This window comes from Dermacentor variabilis, chromosome 1, assembly GCF_050947875.1.
Source record: "Dermacentor variabilis isolate Ectoservices chromosome 1, ASM5094787v1, whole genome shotgun sequence".
Taxonomy (NCBI): domain Eukaryota; kingdom Metazoa; phylum Arthropoda; class Arachnida; order Ixodida; family Ixodidae; genus Dermacentor; species Dermacentor variabilis.
Window position 1 is genome coordinate 122954088 of NC_134568.1, and position 22765 is coordinate 122976852.

General features: G+C 46.3%; 1 protein-coding gene across 1 annotated transcript in view; it reads right to left on the bottom strand.

Annotated features, from left to right (window-relative positions):
* LOC142584175 (pancreatic lipase-related protein 2-like) overlaps positions 1 to 15592 on the bottom strand; it is a 32535-nt gene extending 16943 nt beyond the window's left edge. The window contains exons 1-3 of the mRNA XM_075694343.1: positions 15484 to 15592; positions 4416 to 4498; positions 36 to 164 (exon numbers count right to left, since the gene is read on the bottom strand). Of these exons, the coding sequence (XP_075550458.1) occupies positions 36 to 164; positions 4416 to 4498; positions 15484 to 15493 (222 nt within the window). The 5' untranslated portion in view covers positions 15494 to 15592. The remainder of the gene's footprint in view (positions 1 to 35; positions 165 to 4415; positions 4499 to 15483) is intronic.
* Between the last annotated feature and the right edge of the window lie 7173 nt (positions 15593 to 22765).

Below are 22765 nucleotides of genomic sequence, written 5' to 3' on the forward strand. Positions count from 1 at the left end.
ACAAATGTTTTATATATACGTATTTTCATTCTTACATTGATGGAATCCGCGAGATTTCCTGGCAATACGCTGTCCAAGAGCTCAACTGAGGCGCCAATGAAGCGGGCTGCTTTTCCAGGCAACTTGATGCGGCCATCCACGTCACCATCGGTGGTTTCTGGAGTCTGCAGATTGTGAAAAAGTGATAATTTCTGAAGACAACCGTATGTTCACGTAAAGCGGAGGCTTCGAGAGCGAACATCCCGCTATGTCTGTACAGAGTCTGGAACAAGGCATTCCCAAGCAAATTACGCTTATTAGAGCTCTCGCAGCCTTCACAGCATGGGCTAGCCATTTTGCAAAAAAAAAAAGGCAGGTTTCTTCTACGCACAGGTAACGGCGGCAGCTCACTCAAACTCGCATGCCAAACAATACTGATTTATATATTCGGACATCGTGTGAGGTCTCATGCGCATATACTTTCCCCATATGCATCGTTGCAGGATATCTGGGCCTTTGACTCACAGAACGGTCAAAGGACCAGAGAACCTTGCACAGTAAAGCTATACGTGCACTAGTACAGAACTTGAAGTGCACCGCTTTGAGAAACCACTTATAGTTCTCCTGTGCTTCCTCCCGCGTGCCTTCAGAGCTAACTCTCTTCCTCGTTTTCTTTTTCTGTTCCACCTTTCCCTTATCCGCAGTGTAGGGTAGCAAACCGGATGCTCGTCGAGCTGACTTGCTGGCCTTTGCACTCGTTGTTTTTGCTCTCTCTTCTCTGGTCTTGCCTTTGAACGGCGTCAATTCTTATTTTTTTTCTCTCTCTCTCTTTTCTTTCATATCCACGCTGCACATACAGCTTGCCGGAGTCCTTATAGTGCAGTGGTTTCGGTATTGGTTTAGAAATGAAGACGGTTCTTGTTTGCCGCTGCCAGATAGACCTTTATTCATTTATTGCTTGTTTGTTAACGGCTATTATCGCTGCATATGAAGATTCTCGGTAACGTAGAAAAAGATGGGAGGTGATTCAACCTATTGTTGAAGTCACTGAAAGGCCGTCTTTGTGGGCGAGACAAGGGTGAGATAGGGGTGGAGTCACTGCGCATCACACTCCATCAGGTCACCCCTCGCGTGAGGGAAACAGGAGGACCGTTGGATTTTTCAATTTTATGATTGCACTATCTACGTGATTAGCACACATTTTTAGACTGCACTACTTTCAAGACTGGCCCACATTTTGAATTATGATCACGTGCTAATCAATTTTAAATAATTTGCGGGCTTTTAGACGCGAAAACTACGATCTGGTTAGAAGGCACGCTGTTGTGGGGGAAAAGCGTCGGCGGCGTAATGGTTACAGTATAGGGCTGTTGAAATCCGCCCGTCAGATCATTTTATTTATTTATTTATTTTAGAACTCACAGTTCTAGCATAAGGGCGAAGAAATATGAATGCGATAGAAACATATTAAACGAATTAAGAATCGTAGCTTTAGTAACACTATGAGCTCACGCACCGTATCACGCATGGGCATGGACAGAGAGAACAAGATGACCGCGAAATGGGCACGAGTGAGTACCACAGAGTCTTGTCGGCGTTGTCGCCTTGCGTCAGCCTCGCGTTCCCGTACTGTGAAATGCTCACGGCGGGCACGAAGTAGGCTCGCTTGGCGCTTTTGAACTGCAAGGTTTTTTCGACGTTGCCGTTTAGCCTTGGCATCCTGTATCCGCAGCGGCGTGTATAGGCGTTGAGCTACAGCGTGCGCCGCCTACGCAGCGGCACGTTGGTCCTGCGTCTGGACCACGAAGTGGTCTTCGCGCGTATGTGGGTCCTCCTTACTTAAGTGCGTTTTTCATTCCGCTGCAACTTCTCGGCTAAAGTTCTGAGAGCAAGCGAGGTATGTTTGTGCGACGTAAGGAACGCGGTGCTTTGCTGCAGAAACCCCGCACGGGCAGGTACTACGATGGCTACTACGCGTCGGAAAACGGTGCCACAAGCCGGCAGGGCCTGCACGGTCTGTGTTGTAATTAATTTAAGCAAACTAAGCTGTCTAACGTGAGCTCTTACAATACAGCTTCTTCTGAGCACCAGTGTACGCGATTGGAACACGAGCATGCCTAGACATCTTTCGCTAACTGGCGTTCAAATTCAGACGCAAATGGAAATCGTACAGTTATTGCGAGTAATGTTCTTCACAAAGTGTAATAAAGCTTTAAAAAATCTGCATTTTAACCATTAGAATTCTTAGGGTACTTCATGCCCTTCCTGGAGGCTGGCCGGCAGGCCGGCTGGCTGGCTGGCTGGCTGGCTATCTATCTATCTATCTATCTATCTATCTATCTATCTATCTATCTATCTATCTATCTATCTATCTATCTATCTATCTATCTATCTATCTATCTATCTATCTATCTATCTATCTATCTATCTGTCTGTCTGTCTGTCTGTCTGTCTGTCTGTCTGTCTGTCTAACTAACTAACTAACTAACTAACTAACTAACTAACTAACTAACTAACTAACTAACTAACTAACTAACTAACTAACTAACTAACTAACTAACTAACTAACCGTCTTCCCGCAAACCTGGGTGGCTGGGCAGTCCATGGTCGAATAAGGAGCGCGTCGGGTTGAGGAGCATGCTTCTGAGGGAACGGGATTCGAAACCAATCGTCGGACCAGCTTGGGTCACTGGGCATGTGTCACTGTGTACTTAGTGCCGCGCTTCAACGAATCTCCTTGACGCCGACATGGAGATGCGGGACTCGGTATATGGCATGGGCATTACCGCGCCTCAAATAATTTCTTTCACGCGGACTTGGAGCACTGTGGATGTGCCCCTCGGTCTGTGCTGCTCTTCAACGAATCTCTTTGATACAAAACTGGGTCACGGGGCATGTGCTAATAAGCGTCTGCCATTCTTCAATGAACGTCTTTGACGCCAACTTCGCTAACTAGGTAACTTCTACTGGGAACATGCCGCTCTATAATGACACAAGCAATATATTTTTAGATTTCTTCGGTGCTAGGCGGAATCGAACCCGGGCCATGCGAGGACTTTACAGCGGCGCCGAAAGAAGGCGCAGCGTGTGCCGCGGAAATCAGCGTGCAGCCCCACCAGCGTAGCGGGAGAGGAGCCCGGCTCATATTCAGAGGGCGTTTCGACGGTGGCAATACATCGTGCCGCTATATTGCTTTTACGCTGGGCACATTATCGTCCACACACAGCGTCAGATAGGTTCTGCCTATGTTTTTGATGTGTAATTATCAACGACGGTGAAAAAATTGCGTGGAGCGTTCGTATAATTGATATTGCATTAAAACGGAGCCAAGCGTCTCAACGCGCTGGCTTGCATGCGGGAGATTCCTAAAGGGACACGAAAGTGTAAAATGATTTCTTCTGCATTAGTGAATCACCGTTTTACAACACCAAAAACAGCACTCTTACAACGATAAGACGTTTGGTAAGCCAGAAAAAGCGCAAGAACGAAATACGGGTGGCGACGCCTACTTAAGTTCCCGCACCTGGGGGCTGTGATGTCTTGGATTTTGATGGAATCTTCTAGGGCCTACTAATTATATATAGCGGTACAGATTGATTACATTGTGTTCTAAAGGAAGCAAATATTACACATGGCAAGCTTCGGGAACTTTTATACAGCCAACATGGCCCAAATGCGAAAACATACTTTGGTATCCCTGACGTCACGCTGACGTACAGGCACTGGGGTTTCTGTGCGAAATTCAAATACTGATACTTGGACCTTCATTTTCTGATCTAATAATAAAACTATTTTTTTGAAATGACTGCCTGCAGAGTTCTCAAACAATGCTTCATTAGTCTAAACTGATTTATTGTTTTGCTTTAGTGTCCCTTTAAGGATGTCTTTTTCCGTCTGCTGAGGCATGTGCCCGCGGCCTAACGGTTGGAGCATTGGGCTGCTGTGCTAGGGGTCCTCTGTTCGAATCCTGCCATCGGACAATTTCACTATGCGTATATATATACCACTGGCAACTGTCCGCCGTGATGTTTCGGGTATATATATAATATATATACCCGAAACATCGCGGCGACCAGTGGTCTCAGGGGCACATATGCAGCAGCACGTATCCGCCCCCATTTTTAGGCAGCGCTATCTCCGGGACCGGCCCATGAAGGAATGACAGAAACATACGCGATACGGGAGAGAGGCGGTAACAGGCTAAGGAAGGTCTTTAAGAATACAATATACAAACAACACACATACACACAAGCAAGAGCACCTATAAAACCATAGAAATAATGAAATTGGTCCTTCCCTCCACAGGTAAGCTAATTGGCGAAAAGCCAGCTTCGACAAATGCTGTCGATGCATGCGTGTAACGCATGCATTGACATCTTGTCGAGGTCAACGCCTGCAAACAATCGCTCGTAAGAACAGGTGTAAAACTTACGTACCGTAAGGTCAGAGTGGCTGGCATTACGAGCGCTTGCTCCGTACGCGATGGCAGCGCACAGTAGCACCAGTAAAGTCATGGTAGCTGTGGGCGAATGGAAAGGAAGGAAGAGGGATAAAGCATAAGCTGTATGCAGCTTGGCAAATAAGATTTGACCAAGAGTATTTTACAATTTAAAGCCGAATAATTGCTGCCGCAGTGCCCTGCATTATTTCAAGGACGAAGCGCGGGTATCGAGGGACGTCGCCCCGAATCGCACTAGACAGCTCACATTTAGGTGAAGTTCCTTGACGTCAGGTAAAAATCAGCGCATGGCTATCGTTGCATGTTGTCAGTCGCGCTTCGAACTACTGGCTTTTTGAGCTGAAAACACTCATTAAACGAGCGCTTTTGAGCTTGGAAGTAGCTCGGCATCGCCATTACGGTGAGAAAATGGCCCCTTTTCACAAACCAAGCTGCACGTGCATGAGCAGCATTGTATAAGCACAAAGGCGAAGTATTTTCATCTCCGAGAACAAATGGCGGCGTCAGATTGTCACGTGAAGCCAAGAGCGTGGAGCAAATTCCCTGGCGTTCACAAACACGCCGTAAAAATGCCGGGGAAAGGAAAAAAACAAGAGATTGCGGTTTCGTTTCGTGTTGAAATGTACGAAACAGCACTGCTCCTTCACCATGCAACTGCGTCCTTATGACCGTGTCTGTATTAGATTATCTCACTGGCTTTACTACTTGGAAGTTTCACCTCGTGAACCTCCCTCCATCTCCGCGCAGTAAGCACGAGTACATTCTCACCCATCGGTAGCACACAGGGGAGCGATTATGGCTCAAATGGTAAGCGGCAACTACACAAAACGTATTTCCGGCGTATTTTTCGCGAGACGTCAGCACACGCATTGAACGCTCGATGCGTGATGTTCCCTTTGTAATCAGAGTTTAATCGTATTTTGCGCGCTTGCAGCTTAAGGCCGCAACCACGCATATTATCGGTCTAACGCTCATTCAACATGGTCTGATCATCGCCGCCACCACCACCACCACCACCATCATCATCATCATCATCATCATCATCATCATCATCTCTTATGCCGTCGAAGGCCTCTACAAGCGATCTCGAATACTCCTGCATTGCGTTAGCTCACTTCATCCTATGACTGCAAATTTCCTAATTTCATCACACCAACGAACACTCTTCCGCCTTCGACTGCACATCCCTTCATATGGCGCCATTTTGGTTATCTGCCCTACGTATTACATGACCTACTCAACTTCCCTTCTTCCTCTTAATATGAACTGGAATGTCGGCTATACCCCCGTTTGCCCTCTAATCCACACCACTGGCTTCCTGCCCCATTAAAGTTACACCTATCACTTTATCTGTCGACTTGCGGTGTCGTCGACTTTGTCGTGTTGTCACCGTATAGACGCGCATGCACGGCCCCTGAATGAAAGGATAGAAGGTCTTCGGAGACGTGCATTGCGTTTCGATGCAAAAGTGCCCAAGCCAAGTGGGCGCACCTCTAGTGCAGCAACATTATGTTGATATTACGGCAAAATCTGGCTATTTGGTCACTGTTGTATTGAAATTCGAAAAGCGCGTAACCGGAGTAATCGGTTTGCCTGTCCGCTTGTTCGGTTATAATATCGGGATATTCGAATATCCGTATATTTTGTTTCTTTCTGTATTGATATTGAAGTTGTTTGAATAGTTCTACTCCGTGGTGCGAATGTTGAACAAGAAAGCGACGAATTACTTCCAGCGTATACGTCAACACTGCGCGTGGGTTTGAGCAGCCTGCGTTCGAAGGCCACGCGCACAGCCAGAGCTGCCGGGATAAATTTGTTGCTGTTCTCATGTTCACATCGTCAGTTAGTGTTCTTCACATCACCACTACCATCATCTGCAGCGATATGGTGTTATTCGCCCGGTGACGAAGACACACGCGATGAAACTAGAGCCTGAGTGCACAGTTCATTTCATTGAAAACGGTTTGTATAGATATATATCTCAACAATTATTCGAACTGGGACACCCAGCAGAGCTCGGTGTCTGCTCGCTAGAGAGCATTATTTCTCGATTCCAGGACCAAAGGCCAGATGAGGAGCCAGGTGACGGGCAGGCAATTAGATACAATATTTGATACACATTCAACAACATGACGCCTCCGGCTGATAAAAACGGAATGAGTACCTGTCACAATGAAGCAGCGGCACTCCGCATACTGTTCAATTCCCAGCTCCATGTACCTCAGTCACCTGCCACTCGTATCTCTCTGAGACACACTCGGGACATAATTTGGACGCACTGTAACACCTGTAAACAACTGTAAGGGCGTTTATTCCGCAACAAATTAAGTAGGGTAAGGGAAAAATTTTGTTTACATAGTGAGCATAAACGCAGCCTGTGTCGCAAATGTGGCATAGTTTTGTAAATTCACACAAAGGATTCGCTCGTGGAGTAATGAATAGTTGTGTTCAAGCTTTCAATGTCTATTTGCTTTGGCCTTTATATACTTTAATTGAACTAAAACTGTTGCCACCTGTAAAGCAAAATCCTGAGAGTTACAGCCTGAGATGTGTCTGCCTTTGGCAACTGTGTGTTAGCGCCACGGATGAGAAATATTGCCCTACAGTGTGGTCGCAGGCCAATTAACTTTGATCAGTGACCCATTGACGTGTTTTGGTGCTGTCGCAAGGGTTCTCACGGTAGAGGAGGTCTTCACTAAATTTAAGGAGGACTTTGGGGTTCACCGGAAACTTCAGAGATACTTTAAGCTCTTCATTTTTTATATGCTGTATTGACTATGCCCAAGCTTCATGGGCAAGCTCGCAGTTTTTTTTTTTGCTATTTTACAGCTGCGTATTATTGCTATGTGCATATGATGTCGTAATACGAGGTGTGGTAAAAAAGAAACCGAACTTTTGCTATAACACCTTTACTGCTTGTGGTACAACATTTTAAGTGTTGTCCCCTTCAAAGTAGTCTCCTTTACTGGCAATGCACTCTTCCCATCTTTTCTTCCATTTATGGAAAGCCTCCTGGAACGCACTTTCTGGAATGGTGCGAGGTCTCTTCTCGCATTGTCCTGGATCTCCTCTACGGTTTGGAAACGACGTCCTTTCAAGGTGGTTTTCAGCTTGGGGAATAGAAAAAAGTCTGCTGGGGCTAGGCCCAGGAAATATGGTGGGCGGGGCACAACAGGAGTGCGGTGTCTCACAAAGTAACTGAGGACAAGGAGCCACGCGTGAGCCGGGGCATTGTCATGATGCAACATCCAAGTCTGATTTTCCCACAATTCTTCCTGCGCACAGAATCTCTCAAACGTGCTAGGATTCCCTGGTAAACTTCTTTATTTACCGTCTGGCCATGTGGCACAAATTCCTGATGAACAATGCCTTAGCAGTAAAAAAACACAACCAACATCTCCTTCATTTTTGACCGACTCATGCGTGCTTTTTTTGGACGAGGGGAACCTTTGGCCACCCACTGGGATGACTGCACTTTCGTTTCAACATCATAGCCATAAACCCATGTCTCATCGCCCCTGTTATATGTTCTTAAGAAAGTTTTCATCGTCATTGCCAGCGGCGAGCCGTTCCTGGCTTATTTCAACACGGGTCTGCTTCTGTTGGTCAGTCAACAAACGCGGCACGAATTTTGCACTGACACAACGCATCCCGTGTTTGCCACTCAAAATTTCATGACATGATCCTACGCTGATACCCGCTTCGTTAGTGACTTCTCGAACAGTCAAACGACAATTTCCACTAATCACAGTTCGAACACTCTCGACGTGGTCATCATCTGTGGATGTGGAAGGTCGTCCAGGCTTGGGATCATCACCGACCAACATTCTACCGTGTTGAAAACGCTTGAACCAATTATAGCACTGCGTGCGACTCATACAGTGCTCCTCGTATGCTTGGCTAAGCAACTGAAATGTCTCTGTGAAATTTTTCCCAAGTTTCTAGCAGAACTTCACACACACACGCTGTTCTTCCAATTCCTTCATTGTCACTTTGGCACCAATCCGAAGAACAGCTTGTTCATGTGCTCACTTCAGCGGCTGTAGCTCGCCAACTAACGGTCAGAGCGAAACGCGGAAAATGACAGCTTGTTGTCCAAACCTTCCGCTACATGCGTTCAGTAGCCGCAGCGCGCTCCCCCTGCCGGTTGGCGCGCTATTTCAAAAGTTCGGTTTCTTTTTGAACACACCTCGTACATGCGAAGGAACCAAATATTATAGTCAAGCGTTAGTGGTGCCCCGTATTCGTGCTTATATATCCGACTATCCGGCTAACCGGTTACTTAAAACCGGATTTCCTGTATACTTGTTCTAATAAATCCGAATAACCGGATAACCGGTTTTCAAGGCCGGATTCACTTCCCTCCGGTTAAACCAGATAGCAGGTTTGCCGGATACATGCCAGCACCAGCCGGATCTGCCAGAGCCAGCACAGCGTTCTGGCTCCCACTGCTTACATGGGCGCTGTGCGCACGTGCTGCCGTTCTTGCTGAGCAGCTGTGTGCGTACCACACCATGGTGCGTGTTGAACTAGGAGCAAGGGCACCGAGCTCGAAATGCACCGGAAATACGTTCCATTTGGTTGCCACATAGCCCACGCGCGCAGCAGCTCCATTTGTGGCGCACATTAAGTTGTTTGCTATAGGTGGTCCCAAGCACTTAGCGTTGACGCCGTAGACCATAGAAGTAACGCGCCAGCGTCAACGACCGCTCGCTGTAACGGCGTTTCTTTAGCTGTGATAAAAAATCCTGTACTGAAAAGAAAGATGGCGAGAAAGGAACGCCGCAAGTCACTGGTACTTCAATCTTGTCGTACATTTTCCTTCTTTCCTAATGTGCGGGAAATACTCCACAATGTCGAGCTCTTAACTAGCCCAACTTTCCGCATTAACAGCCTTCGCGACATTTCCACTATCACTTTAATGCTTTCGTGACAGCAAACACTGTCACACTTAAGCCTGCCCTGTTGCCGTTGCGACAAGCCCATTCCTGTCGGGACAATAGAATGAGCGGGCAGATGAACTCAGTCCCCTACTGGAATGTGGCCACCACGGCCGAGATCAAAACCGCGACTTCGAGCTCAGCTGAGCAACGTCATAACCACTGCGCTACCGCAGTGGGGGCGTAATAATGACGAATGCAACCAGCAAATAACACATGGTTTTTTCGAACGAGAACCTTTGTGAATTCGGCCCCTCATCTACTTCTTATTGAGTGCTCCGCAGAAAAAAAAAACACCGCCCCTGCGAATCCACCTCGAGCGCAGCAACAAAACAATTAGCAAACGGGAAGTGCAGCCTTGTGCAGCCTGCTATCGCTTTGTGCAGCCTGCTATCGCAGCCAATTGCAAGGGGGCGTTATGGGGAACGCGCCCTTATAAGCTTCTGGTCCTAGAAGATAATGAGCGACGCGATAAGAGAGAGAGAAAAAAAAAGGCGCTGGCTTGCCTTTCAAGCGAAAGGCGAGCAGCACAGAAATGAGTTCACAAGCGGAAAAACTGCAACGGAAAGAACTTATCAAAGGTCATATGTGAACTCTTCGTTAAAAACAACAATAAAATTGAAATGTCTAGGAAACTGAGGACATAGCCATCTTGGTAACACGACTGTGGTGGAGCGTTCCTCTGTGCATAAAAATTTGAAGAAAAAAAGTAAAGTCACAATGAATACCGATAGGGGACGTTTGTGCATCAAGAGCCAACCCTAAAATCTTTATTGCTTTCAAATAACGCGAGTTTTCGCGTTACCATGGTGACGTCAGAACGTCTGTGGCGTCCTGCTTAATATCATGGGTAGGAAAGCCGGAAATATGAGAGGCTTCGGGCAATAAGGAAACCATTTTCATATGCGGCCTTCTATAGAGAACCCATGATTAACATGAAACCCGACGAGTGAATGTCAGCCAACTCTGCGACACGGAGGCGCAAGGCAGTAGAAGTGTAGCCAAGCTCGGACGAGCCTTTCGACACTAAATGGCATTACAGCAATCCGAACTAATCATGTACATATGTTGCGCCACAGCGATAGTACGAGGAAAGAGGAGCAGCAATTTATGCACGTCGGTATGTTATATAACTTGATGCAAACCGGACGTACGTCTGGTCAACCTTAAACCGGACGTGCGTCTGGTTACCCTCCCTGCCTTTCCTCTCTTCTATTTCTCTCTCTCTTTGTGTGCCTGCACACAATGCAGCAGCCTCTGTCACTAGCTCGGTTATGAAATAAAGTACGCTTTTTCGCAAAGCCTTCACGTCGACACTACCGTGTTTCTTTTAGTCTGTCTTAATTCTTGCATACCCTGATCAGACATACCAAATGTTGGGTCGAGCTAAGTAAGATCGTCTGCGCAGACGTAGGTTGACACGGTCTGATCCGCTTTGCAAGGTGCCGTTAAATGCGGTCGCGTCTGACAGTTAAGCTGCAGCCAGCAATCGTAAATTCGAAACACTGTTCGTGAACTTATAGTCGCCTCGACTAAACGCCAAGTGGCGAGGTGATCTTGGACGTTAAAATAAATTCCGGGCACTTCCCAAAACCACGATCTGATTATGAGGCACGCGGTAGTGCCTCCGGGTTAATTTTGACTAACGGGGGTTCTTTAACGTGCACACAGTGCAGAATGTACACGATCGTTTTTGCTTCCTGTCGCCATTGGAATGCGGCGGCCGCGGCCGGGATCGAATTCGCGGCCTCAAGCTCAGCAGCGCAACGCAACAGCCTCTGGCCAACTGCGGCGGGTAATCTTGACGTCAAAAACGAAGCGGTGTAAACTCGGGACTAATGTGCTGAATTCGCAAAGCGTTCGATTCGCAAGTGCTCGTTGCGATTGGCCAGCCGACTTCGCTATTAATGATATGCCAGTATCAGGATTGGCTGAAATTTTCTTTTCTGAACCAATACTGCTATAAAACAGTTTTTGCGAATCCGGGCCCGCATTAGCAAAGACGTTTCACGATTGACCTGATCGTCAGAGTAGATGACAGTCAATCGTGATGTAAGACATACAATTAACGAGGGTGAACCGCCCAACGGCAAACAGTTTATGAACGAAAAGCCTTGTGAATTTAGCTGTCGGTTCGGTGCCAAGGGATGTGCCAACTGGACTTCTGAACTGGCTCACTCAATTTGGTGTCATGGACGCGAACATGTAGAGGTCTAGTTCGCACTGTTATTCATGCTCTTCATATGTCTGTCGAATCAGCATCCGTTGGCTCAGTACACATGACGTGCTATTCTGAAAGAGACGCCAGCATGAAGCGATGCCGCTTGGCTATAATTTTGGTGAAGCTCGGGATACCGCAGCGGCCGCACTTCGGAGCAAGGGCTCGGAGTTCTTTTTTTTTTTTGCACTGGAACGCACTGGAACTTTCGTGGCAATTTTTATTCATCGCATTGAGCTGCCCTCAAAAATTTGTGCAAAATAAAAGGCTTCCTGGTCGTTACTCATAGTCATTGCTATTCCTGATCCTGATTCACTCATTCCACATTACGCCATTGCGCAGCGATAAATTTGTATGCAGCGCATGTTTGATTTTCATTAATTTAACTCTTATTCACGAGCTAGAAAGCAATTTGGAACGTTTTTAGAACGAATGGCCGCCCTATAACTAAACAACAGAGTGACTCACACACGCTGCCCCAACAAATGGCGTCGGCATGTGGTTACTTTCGGCAATCACTGAGATTCACTTTGCCATCATTGTTAAACGGATATAAAAATAGAGTTGCCTGTTTTACACGCATCAGAAAACAAATGCGGGATTTCGTTTTCTAACAAGATGTTAATGATGCATGTCATGTCGTCCATGGCACCAGGAAAATGTCGACTGTTTCTCAATGCACTTCTGTGAAATGCTGCTTACACTCGTTTTGTGCACTATATATATCGAATGTATAGTATAAATGAATATTTAAATGCTATTGCGCTTGAATATTCATTCGTATGTTGTAACTTTTAATGCTGCCTTCGTTCCTGCAATGTGCCAGTATACATTTGTCCGTATTTGTCCCTACTACCATGTACGTGTGCTCACAAGCACTGATAATTAAATTGAAATTGTTCTTGTATGGGCGACTCTCAAATTTTATTGAAAATAAAGAATTGAGTTTGAATTCAACGTTATTATTGAGTTGCTGTCTGAACAAGCATTTCTAGAATGCATCGCACACCCCCATTTCTTGTCCTCTCCCCGCAAATCAAGAATAGAGCAGGGCTAATATTATTAGTAAAGGTGGCCGGCCGATAGTCAATAAGACTTGCAAACTAAATGCCTTGTGAATGGCCCCTAGGATTCACCTCGTGCAGTTTATATTACCCATGCGCAAAAGCAAGATGAACTTGAGCAGAAGAGTTTTCCGAAAGAAGCGTTAGGGAAAGAACAGAACAAAAATGTCAGCAGCCTTTGCTCGCTTAAGCTCATGGATACTTTTTATGAGGGGGACCAGCGTTGAAATCGTCATTATGACCAACATTTATGCATACTTTCCAGCCTCTGAAGCTTCGTTAACTTTTGTGTCAGACAGTCTGGCACAAACGTTAAACAGACAAAAAGGCAACTGTTGACTCAGATGGCTATTACTCACTTCGTCGCCCAAGTAAGCAATACTGTTTATTTCTTTTAGGTTAGGGACAGTTTTAATGCGAAATAATTATATGCCTCATTACGCGGAAGTCTGGCGTTGTTGTCGGCGGCCTGACCGAAAGATGGTACCAAAAATGGCCTACGGCGCGAAGAGTAAAAACCCGTCAAAAATGCTCGGACTGACATGAAATTCGTCAGGCAGGCTTCTGTAAGCAAAGCCAACTGACGAAACACAGAAAAAATTTGGGCACATCTCGTTCTGGGTGGGAATCGAACACTGACCTCCGCGGTGCGAGGCTAGCACGCTTTCCCGACGCCAAGGCGGCTCCATGGTTATGGTTGACTAAAGTTGTGCCTAGTGCGTGCGTCCTCGCACACGTCACGTCACTGCCTCCCACGTGTCACCTGCTCTTCGTATTTTATGGGTGCTGTGCAGTGGCGTAGCAACAGGGGGGGCCGGGGGGCCGTGGGCCCCGGGTGCAAGGGGCCAGTGGGGGAGGGGGGTTGTCATATACGCCTGAAGACACCCTTTCCGCCGGCTACACCCGGCGGGGGGGGGGGGTGCCAGACGACCTAGCTACGCCACTGGTGCTGTGTCTACCTGTCTACTACGATCCACTCTCGACGCCAAATCATGAGTGTATAAAATTAGGTGTGCATAGTGCGTGCGTCCTTGCACACGTCACGTCGCCGCCTCCCGCGCGTCACCTGCTCTTCAGATTTTATCGGTGCCGTGTTTACTGGGGTGCACTTCGAAACGTCTACCTCAGCGGCATCTGTGAAACGTGGTCGCCCACGGAAGCACGCCACCGAAGGCGAAGAAAGGGAACACAAACAGGAACGCCGTGCAAGCTTACACCGGGCACGACGACATACGAATGAATACCTAAGCGAAAACATTTCCCCAAAGCGACTACAATGCTTTCGAATTACCACACCTAAGCAGTCTTAAGTGTCTCTGCCAAACTTTCTCACCGCTATGACATAAAAAAGGCGAAGCACTGGGCATCCGTTCTTAGCATATTTGAACATCGCAATCCGACATCAACATCCCCGGCTGACGTCGCACTTCTTCGGAATTACCGGGCGGAAAACCATCGCTTTTATTTTATGTGTTTGTCTCGTTCATGCAACTTTTGCGCTACAGGCGAGGACAAAGTCTTCTACGATCGCTGACATGCTTTTCCAAAATCACTTACTGCGTTAGCTGCATGAATGGAGACTTGCGACGTTTACGACTGCACAAGACGCCGCAATTCAGCATAGTGGCGAATTCGCTAGTGGCTTCTACACCAAGGAATGAGATGGCTGATGTTTGCCGATAAGACTTGTAGCCAGTAATGGAATAAACACTTGCTTAAGTGGACGAATGGCCTTCGACCTCCTCAAGTGTCTGATGTGTGGAAGCTTACGACGTAAGCAGACATGGAATTACGCAGACCCAATTAAAAGAAAAGTTGGCTACCTCAAGAAGGATCGCCTCAACTATGAGATGTCTATAATATTTTTTGTCTATGTAAATCATGCAATCACTGACAAAAATAAATGCATGCTTGAGTTTACCTTCAGACGAAGGATAACCGTTTTGTGGAAACAAGAACGCAGGGCTGGACCTACTTCAGCAAAACCATAACTCACTGTTCACGTCTGAAAGTTTTCGTTGTAGTTTCAGTCATCCTCAAAAACGACAACCGCGTACGCTTTACTAACCCGTTCGTTCTCAGCCATTGTTTCGAAGGATTATTGCCAGGATTATGCTAAAGCAGTTCTCAAATATTCGCCTTACGCCCTGAGGTTGTTATATATTCCTGCCACGACGACAAGGCTGGATGTGAAAGTAAAATGCGAATTTCGAAGGGCGCATCCTACGATGCCAAGCGTGAATTCCACAGCAGCGCTATACTGTTCGAGACAGCTTCATAAAAAAAAAATAGCTAGCGTCTACAAAAAAAAAAAAAATGAAAACTTGCTCGAGGGTACAACGTCGCGTTCCAATGCAGGTGTGCCGATTCGGCCAAAAGGCTGCATCGGAAAGGTGACACGCTCACGTCTGCCGATAATTTTCGAGTAATTCTTTTGGTTTTAATCGCCACGTTCTGTCAGCACACTACCCATGCTTCCATTTTCCGGGGTTGTTTGGTATGGAGAACAATAATTTCAACCGGTTGTGAAAGATTTGCACCAAGTGGTTGAGATCTTCTCGACTTCTATGTACCCGGTGCTCCGACGGTGTCGACGCACCGCTCCGTAACTTTCCCCTTTCAACCCATTCCTTTCCCATTCATATATGAAATACGCTCGCTCGTCCACACGAAGTCGCAAGGGCATGCGAGCGAGCGCGTGGAGAAGTAATTTTGACCGTAATTTGTTTATCGCTTTTAGCGCCTGCGGATATGTTATCTCGGCATTCGCGTGCAAAGTGGCAAGCGGTGCGCACGTGCGCGTACACCCAAGTGAGCGCTTACCTTTTGGCATGTGTGCAGAGGCGGCGCGGCGTCAGGCGTCAGAACCGATCGCGAGAAAACTTATCGACATGCTGCTGCCGCTGCTTCACGCGTCTCGAGCGGCCTTCCAGTGGATACGCGAGGGGCGACTTCCTTTCGTAATATCTGGCATTTCTTTCTTTCACTTCTTCCATCCAAGGACGTCCGCTTACTACGTCAGCCTGCGTTCATAATGGCCGCGGCACTCACCGTTGGAGAACATGAGTGTTGTGCTAGAGAAGCTTCGGTGTGATTGTGGACGCGTCAGGATCGACACTTGAAGGATGAAAATTTTGCAGAAGCGTTTATAATTGACAACCTCCGGCTTTCTAAATATGCACACCACATTATCACCGAGACAACACGAACTTATTAAAGGTAGAGGCATGCATATTCTCATTGACAACTTCGCTGATACCCTTATGACTTGTGTTCATCTGCAACGTAGTATTTTCGCAACTGCGCCATTTCTTAATGTGCGCAAGCGTTTCTACGATGCCCGTGATGACCTATTGATAAATAAATTTCATGTTATCTGCAACAGGCGATTTTTGAAAATTCCGTAAAACATAAAAATTACCACCCTGCATGATAGCATATGTACCTACTTCTGATAGGTAGTGGTTACATTCTGATTATTGAAACTGTTTCCTGCGACATTCTATTTCCTTTGATTGTCAAATGCAATTCGCCATATACATTTGTAGTGGCCTAATGACTAGAACTTACGAATCACGGCGGTCATGCACTTTCGTAAGCTCATGAGGGAGTGCCGATAAGTAGTTTATCCTTTTGATGCGTATCGAGGTCTTTAAGGACCTTATCTTGCGTCACTGGAGGTTAGCCAAGACACGCAGGAATGTTCACTGATTGATGTTTGCGAACATTTCTACAGCACCTAGTAGGCCCATGCCATGAGTGGTCCTGCAACATCGTGCATCTAGCATCCCTCTAATTCATCCCAATCATTCCCTCTTTTCATTCCCTTTCTCCCTTCTCCCAATGCTCAGTAGTGGGCTAGATCACACTAGTGGAGGCCCACATCTTTGCCATTCTATGAATAAAATCTCTCTCTTATATTTGATTATGGTTGATTAATGTTGTCGTTATTAATATTAGAAAACTAGTATTTCCTTAGGCAGAGCCTTCGAACGCAAACACGCTCCATTCTCCTTTCTGCTTTAGCCTTCAACGCGTGCGTCACTGAGGAGAATTACTGTCTGCCTTCGAACAGCGCAATTGAGGCAAGTCAAAAAGCAGTCAAAGAGTACGTGAACAAGGAAAAGAAAGTCGGGAGTATCTTCTGAGTCTGTGAGGCACGGGAGGTGATGCTCCGTCCAAGTAGATCTAGAAGCCGTATCATGATACGTGGTGTATATATAATGCAGCCATAAGCGTAGGCTAGCAGTATACTGCAATAAAGGACTGCATTGTAAAGAACCGAAAACCTTTCAACTTTTAAATGGTGATTTACTTTCCTCGAAACAAATGAAAAAATTCATTCACACCCGCCTAACAAAAAAAAAAAGACAAAGAATCAGCTCAATTTCCTTTCACTTCTAAGAAAGAATTGTTCTATAGTGACAGGCGTTGGTCGCAGGTTCAGTCATCCTTGAAAAGGTCTTCGAAAGCATCAAAACGTTGTGCCTGATTGCTTAGGTTTCGACACAACTTTTGAATACATGGACAAGAACAATACAATGCTTTTTGGTTTGTTTTTTCGTAATACTGTAGAACATGATGTACGAAGGATGGTGCTCCGAAGGCGTACCGCCGCAATGGGGGAAGGATGCAGAATAAATGTTCGGCACCGCTAGGGGGCGGGACCTGTCTTGGTGGCCTGTCGCTTTGTTGTTTTCGCTAGGGTTTCAACGGAAAACAATAGTTTTCATGAGTAGTTGCTAGAGCCACACTTTTGAATAAAAAACAAAACGATGCATGGGACGACAATGTTGATATTGACGCCCCAGCAAAAATGGCGGAACGATAGGCCACAATAGGGTGCCTCGATGCGCGCGCCCTCTCCTAGGGTGGACACAACCGCGTCGTCTGCTACGGCGTCCGCCATATTTGGGCCCACTCCTCCCATCGCGTTTCGCTAGAACATATTGGGGCTCAGTGCGCCGCCATAGATTAACAATGGCGAGAATGATAATTAGTGAGATGTTTTACAGCTGCATAGTTAAATTGGCTCAATCTGTAGGCTCTTCAAGAGTTCGAGTGGTTAGTTCCTTGGCATCACTATCTTCAGGACACTGTCATTTTGCACACGTAAAAGAAAAAAAGGAAAGGTGTTGCGGTGCGGCGTTTTGTACTGTGTCTAACATCATGTGGAGCAGTACAATTCGCGCAGCCTTTCTTCAAGTAAGGGGGCCACGTTAACTAAGTATGAGATGGTTTCAGTGCTTTCATGCCATCATTGAAAACGTTTACTGGACGCCTAACGTGATTGTGAAAAGTATTCTCGTGAAAAATGAAAAAAAAAGACATTGTCGACACAGCAGTCCTTGGCAAAATGCGCGTTTCTCATTGACTGAAAATTTTTTTTTTTGCCATATATAGCGTAAACAGGAAATGGGGAACGTGAATGAATAAAATCTGCGTACATAAGAGTTTTAATAACGCACTTTTTTGATGGTGAAAAATATTTCTACTGCCAAAAAATACAAGATAAGCGAACTATGACATCGACATACATACACAATATTTACAGATCCCTTCATGGCAGGCTAACCCCAGCACATGGCAGGCTGACCCCAGCACATGGTGCCTCGAGCGGACAGTCGCGCGGCAATTTTGCGCATGTATTTGCGGGCTTGTTTCACGCTCGCAAAACACTTTTATGTATCGATCAACAGAAAGCTGTATCGGGAGTTTTTCATGTTGCTCTACAATTTTCTCATTGACACCTTTCATGTATTAATTGTATTTTAGATGTCGATTAATTAATTAAGGCTAATTATCTAATCAGGGAGAAAGAAAAAAATAATCTGAGTATGTCCAAGCGACGGCAAACAACATTAGTTCTGTCCAGGTACGTGACTTTTGCCTATTTTTCATGAACGTTTGGTTCAAGTTACGAGGGACACACTATATATAGCCATCGGTAATAGCCCCGCAGATGGGCTGATGACCGCCTCTGTTCTCTACCGTATTACGATATGAAAAACTAAATGGTATACAAATATAGTCACTGTAACAAATGTACACATTCACGCGCATAATTCCTTTATTGAAACGACTCTTGCTATGCCTTATTCTCGGCGCTTTGGCCCGTCTGCTTGGTCGCGCGGTTTCTCGTCGAGTAAGCTGAGTCGGTCATGGAGAGAATGAAATAGTAAATTGGGCCGATCTTGGAGAGGGTATAATGAAAACTGGGCCGATCCCGGAGACAATGTGTAATATCCGCGGTCGGCGTGGGTCACGTGGGTGAGATTACTGCGCAGCAAAACGACGTGATGCAAACGAACAGTTTTATCGGATTTAATTATTCGCTTCACGGAAGGTTCGCTTCGAATTCATTGCAACACTTATGTTGAGCCTGCATAATTAAAAAAAAATGCGGCGGGCCTCTGCAACCGACTTTAAATGAACGGTGATCGAATGATGTGCATGCGTACACATCAACCTTTATCATTTTCTTTTTTCGTTTTCTTTCCACTTCCGCATTTTTCCAGCGTACGGTAGCAAACCATGTGTACCCCGGTTAAACTACCCGCCTTTCTCTCTCTCTCTGCCAAGAGCGTAGCGTAGCGCGAGCGTTTTCCTTTTTTATTAAAGTCATTATACATGTCGTAGCACAACGAAGGTGGTAAGCTAGATGGATGCGCTGTAACAAATAGTTCAATTGCTCGATTCCTTTATTACGCTAGTATTTAAAGAATAATTGTTGCACTGAAGAAATACGAAAAGGATGGGATGCTAAAGCTGTACTTAAGCCGGACAGGCACTGTTTTACAGCTCGAGTTCGAGTAACACCCGCGGCATTTAATGAAAATATTAATATCTCCGATTGAGTGTACTATGAAAATAAATTCAAACGCGATTTTACAAGCGAAAGAAACAAGCATTTAAAACCCTTCGGCCTGGTGCTTAAGTTGAACTCTCCCCACAGGACGACTACAGGACAGGACACGTACTTTTGTATTATGATAGCGGCTTTGTATTGCCGCTATTTGTTCTCTGACGCCGAGTTTCCTGGCTCTGAGAATGTAGGTTAGTAGTCGGATATGCAGAGATATCATACCGCACTTTGATGTTATCTTGTGAATCACCTGTTCTAGTCTATGTTTTCTTGTTCGAGCGTCTTTTCATTTTTTTGTTTACTTTAGTTCACCTTTCTGCATGATAATTTTCACACGTATCTGTGAATCCCTGTAGTTTATCCATATTGTGCATTAAAGGGCCCCTGAAACGGTTCGGACAAATTTTGTAGACGCGTAGGATTCAGCTTAAGTGGAACATTCGCACCACAATTTAAGTGAAGCGTTACGTATTAATGGAGCTACAAGCGATTAGAAGCTACCCTCCTCCCTAGCCATGCTTTTCCTCCTCAACTCGCTCGCCGAGCGAGTGGGGCTAAGCTCCGCCTTCACTGGTTCAGCGTCACGATGCGACGTCACATCGTCCACTTCCGGTTGTTTTGGAGCCCGCCCCCGCCCGCGCGAGACCGCTCCGCTAGCCGCTTGGCCGTCGACCCCAAGCGAGAGCTATCGAAGCAGCGTGCGTTGCGAGCATTCTGTCGTAGCGCCGAACGTATCTTGTATTCCGGTAACCACAGGCAAGCTGGTCATTTCGGCAAATGACTGCAGGCATAAACTCAAGCTGATGAAGGAAGTTTAGCGTAGACGTACGTGAGCGGCCTGATCGGTCTGCGCGGTCGATACACTTGTTGGTGCAGCGCTTAACCAGCCAAACAAAGCGCTAATATTGCTCTAACCAAGTGTAAAACATTTTAAACATTTATAAAAACAACGTGTTACACTCCTGCGAAAAATACACACCAGCAGCAAAGAAGAATACACTTCGTTGCTGCTACTGTGTATGGTTGAGCTCTGTGCCACCAGGTGGCTGCACCGTGCAGACCATTCGCATTTGCCCTTCTGCTCATCTCATGGCTCATCCCGTTACGGCAAAGTCAAGCGGCCAGACTCTGTCCCCTTGCGCTTGCGTTTTCCCTAATACCGGACTCGGGAAACGCTATTGCGTTAGTAATCTTCCGGTGTAAAGTGACGGCCACAAACGCGCAAATCCTGGCGCCGATCGAATAGCGGCAGTCCGATGCGCAGCAGCCAGTTCGCTCGGACGCTGCCTTGCAGAGGGACACGATGTCGCAGCTTGACATATTGCCAGTCGCTACGTTTGCAGTCCACAAGGCAACAAAGTCGAATCATAGTGCTCGCGAAAAGACTGAGACCGACTCTGACCGCGGCGCTCTCTTCAAAATGGAGTACGTTGTAACACAAGCAGACGACACATGCTGTGTGCCGGAAGTGCTTAAGCGTACTGAAAAATTATTCTTGTGCATTCTCTTTATGTTACTTTCTTTTGATAAAAACAAATTAACTAACATTCAAACTATTACGAAGATCATTTGTTTACCATAAAGTTGGAAAAATTATCGATCACGCGCCCTTGTCAGCCAATCGGATAGCTCGCCCCACTGACGTCGTGTGGGTGATTTCGGTCATATGGGTAGGGGCGGCTTAAAATTCCGCCGAGCAGTGCGCTGCGATCGGCAGCGATGTGCATATTTAAAACCTTATAATAAATTACACGCTTTACGCGGAGCACTTATATGTGTCAATTAATGATCAGAAGGACCTACTCTAACGACTCAATACGTTTGTAGAAAATCGTCAAAAGCGTTTCAGGGTCCCTTTAAGCGCGTACACACTCTATACGCTTTTTGCGCAAAGTGCAAGAAAAATGTAATATAATAGTGCGATTGCTGCGGACCTTCGTGAGAATTATGACTCGCAATATTTCCACGATGACTGCGACCCCTGGGAAATTCCCATGTCAAAGGCTATTACTGCTGCTCCGTACTCGGTCGTCGCATACACGAACGATTTAACGAAGGCGCAGAATGTCCCGCGGGTCTCACAGCACAGTTGATGCGGGACTTTGGCTCGAATATTTCTAGCATGTCTTTAACAAAAACAGCAAATACTGCAGCAACGTAGGTAAATGTCATAGAACGAGTGCTATCGCTCACGGGGTGAAAAAAAAAAGAAGACTCGTCTCACCTTGGAAGGACGCTGCAGGACGCCTGGAAATCAGCGAAAACAAAGTGCTAAAGGCTCTTTCAATACGTCTTTCGAGCCACGAAGCTCCGAGCTTAACGCCCAGGTTGACGAGCAGCACCAAAGAACAGCGGCCAACCGCACAGCTCAATTGAGTTTTCCGCGAGTATATCGTTGCCAAATGAATAGTGAAAGATTGCACGGAGGCCTGAAACGGCACGGAGAAGAAATACGAAATGGCCAGCTGCTTCCTGCAGGACGTTCAATAAAGTTTATCCAATCAGATCGCCAGCTGCTGTACAACACCAAGATCTGATAGGACAGGAGTGGCTTTTTGGAGAGGCGCCTATATAACTCACCAAGCTGTGCTGGCAGCCACTGTTGTTAGCCGATCACTGTACATTCATCTTACGCGTAATGAGTAAGAGAACTCGAAGTGCACGTTTTTTGTACGCAGCACCAGTTCGCGCTCCTTCATTCCAGATGCATTTACCTGATCTAAAATCTTTCACATTTAGAACTCAGATCATAGCCAACACGGATGCGACAAAGTGAAGCTATGTTCAACTTTTGGGCATTATAGCAATGTAAAATATTTTGTTAACCAAAAACCGGATGTTTCCTATATGGAGCTACGAACCCGCACGCACGCCAGCTAAACAAAGGTTCACCTGTTCTTCTAGGTGGCAGGTTGCACTGCAGTTCCCAGTGAGCGTGTACAGGAACACCATTTCTCTCGAAAGCATTGCGGATGTGGAGGAAGGAGGTCTCACGGCCCCCCCCCCCCCCCCCCACCTACACACACACACACTATAGCGTAACTGGCAGAAAATGAAACTGTCAGCTGTCCCTGCCAGATGTATTTATTTATTTTTTTATTATTTTTTATTATATATATATATATATATATATATATATATATATATATATCAGAACGACGAGAGCCGTTGCTGAGCAGGAGCGCTCGACCCACTAGCGTTTAGAGCCAGTAGCACTGAACCCACTAGCGTCTCTCTTCG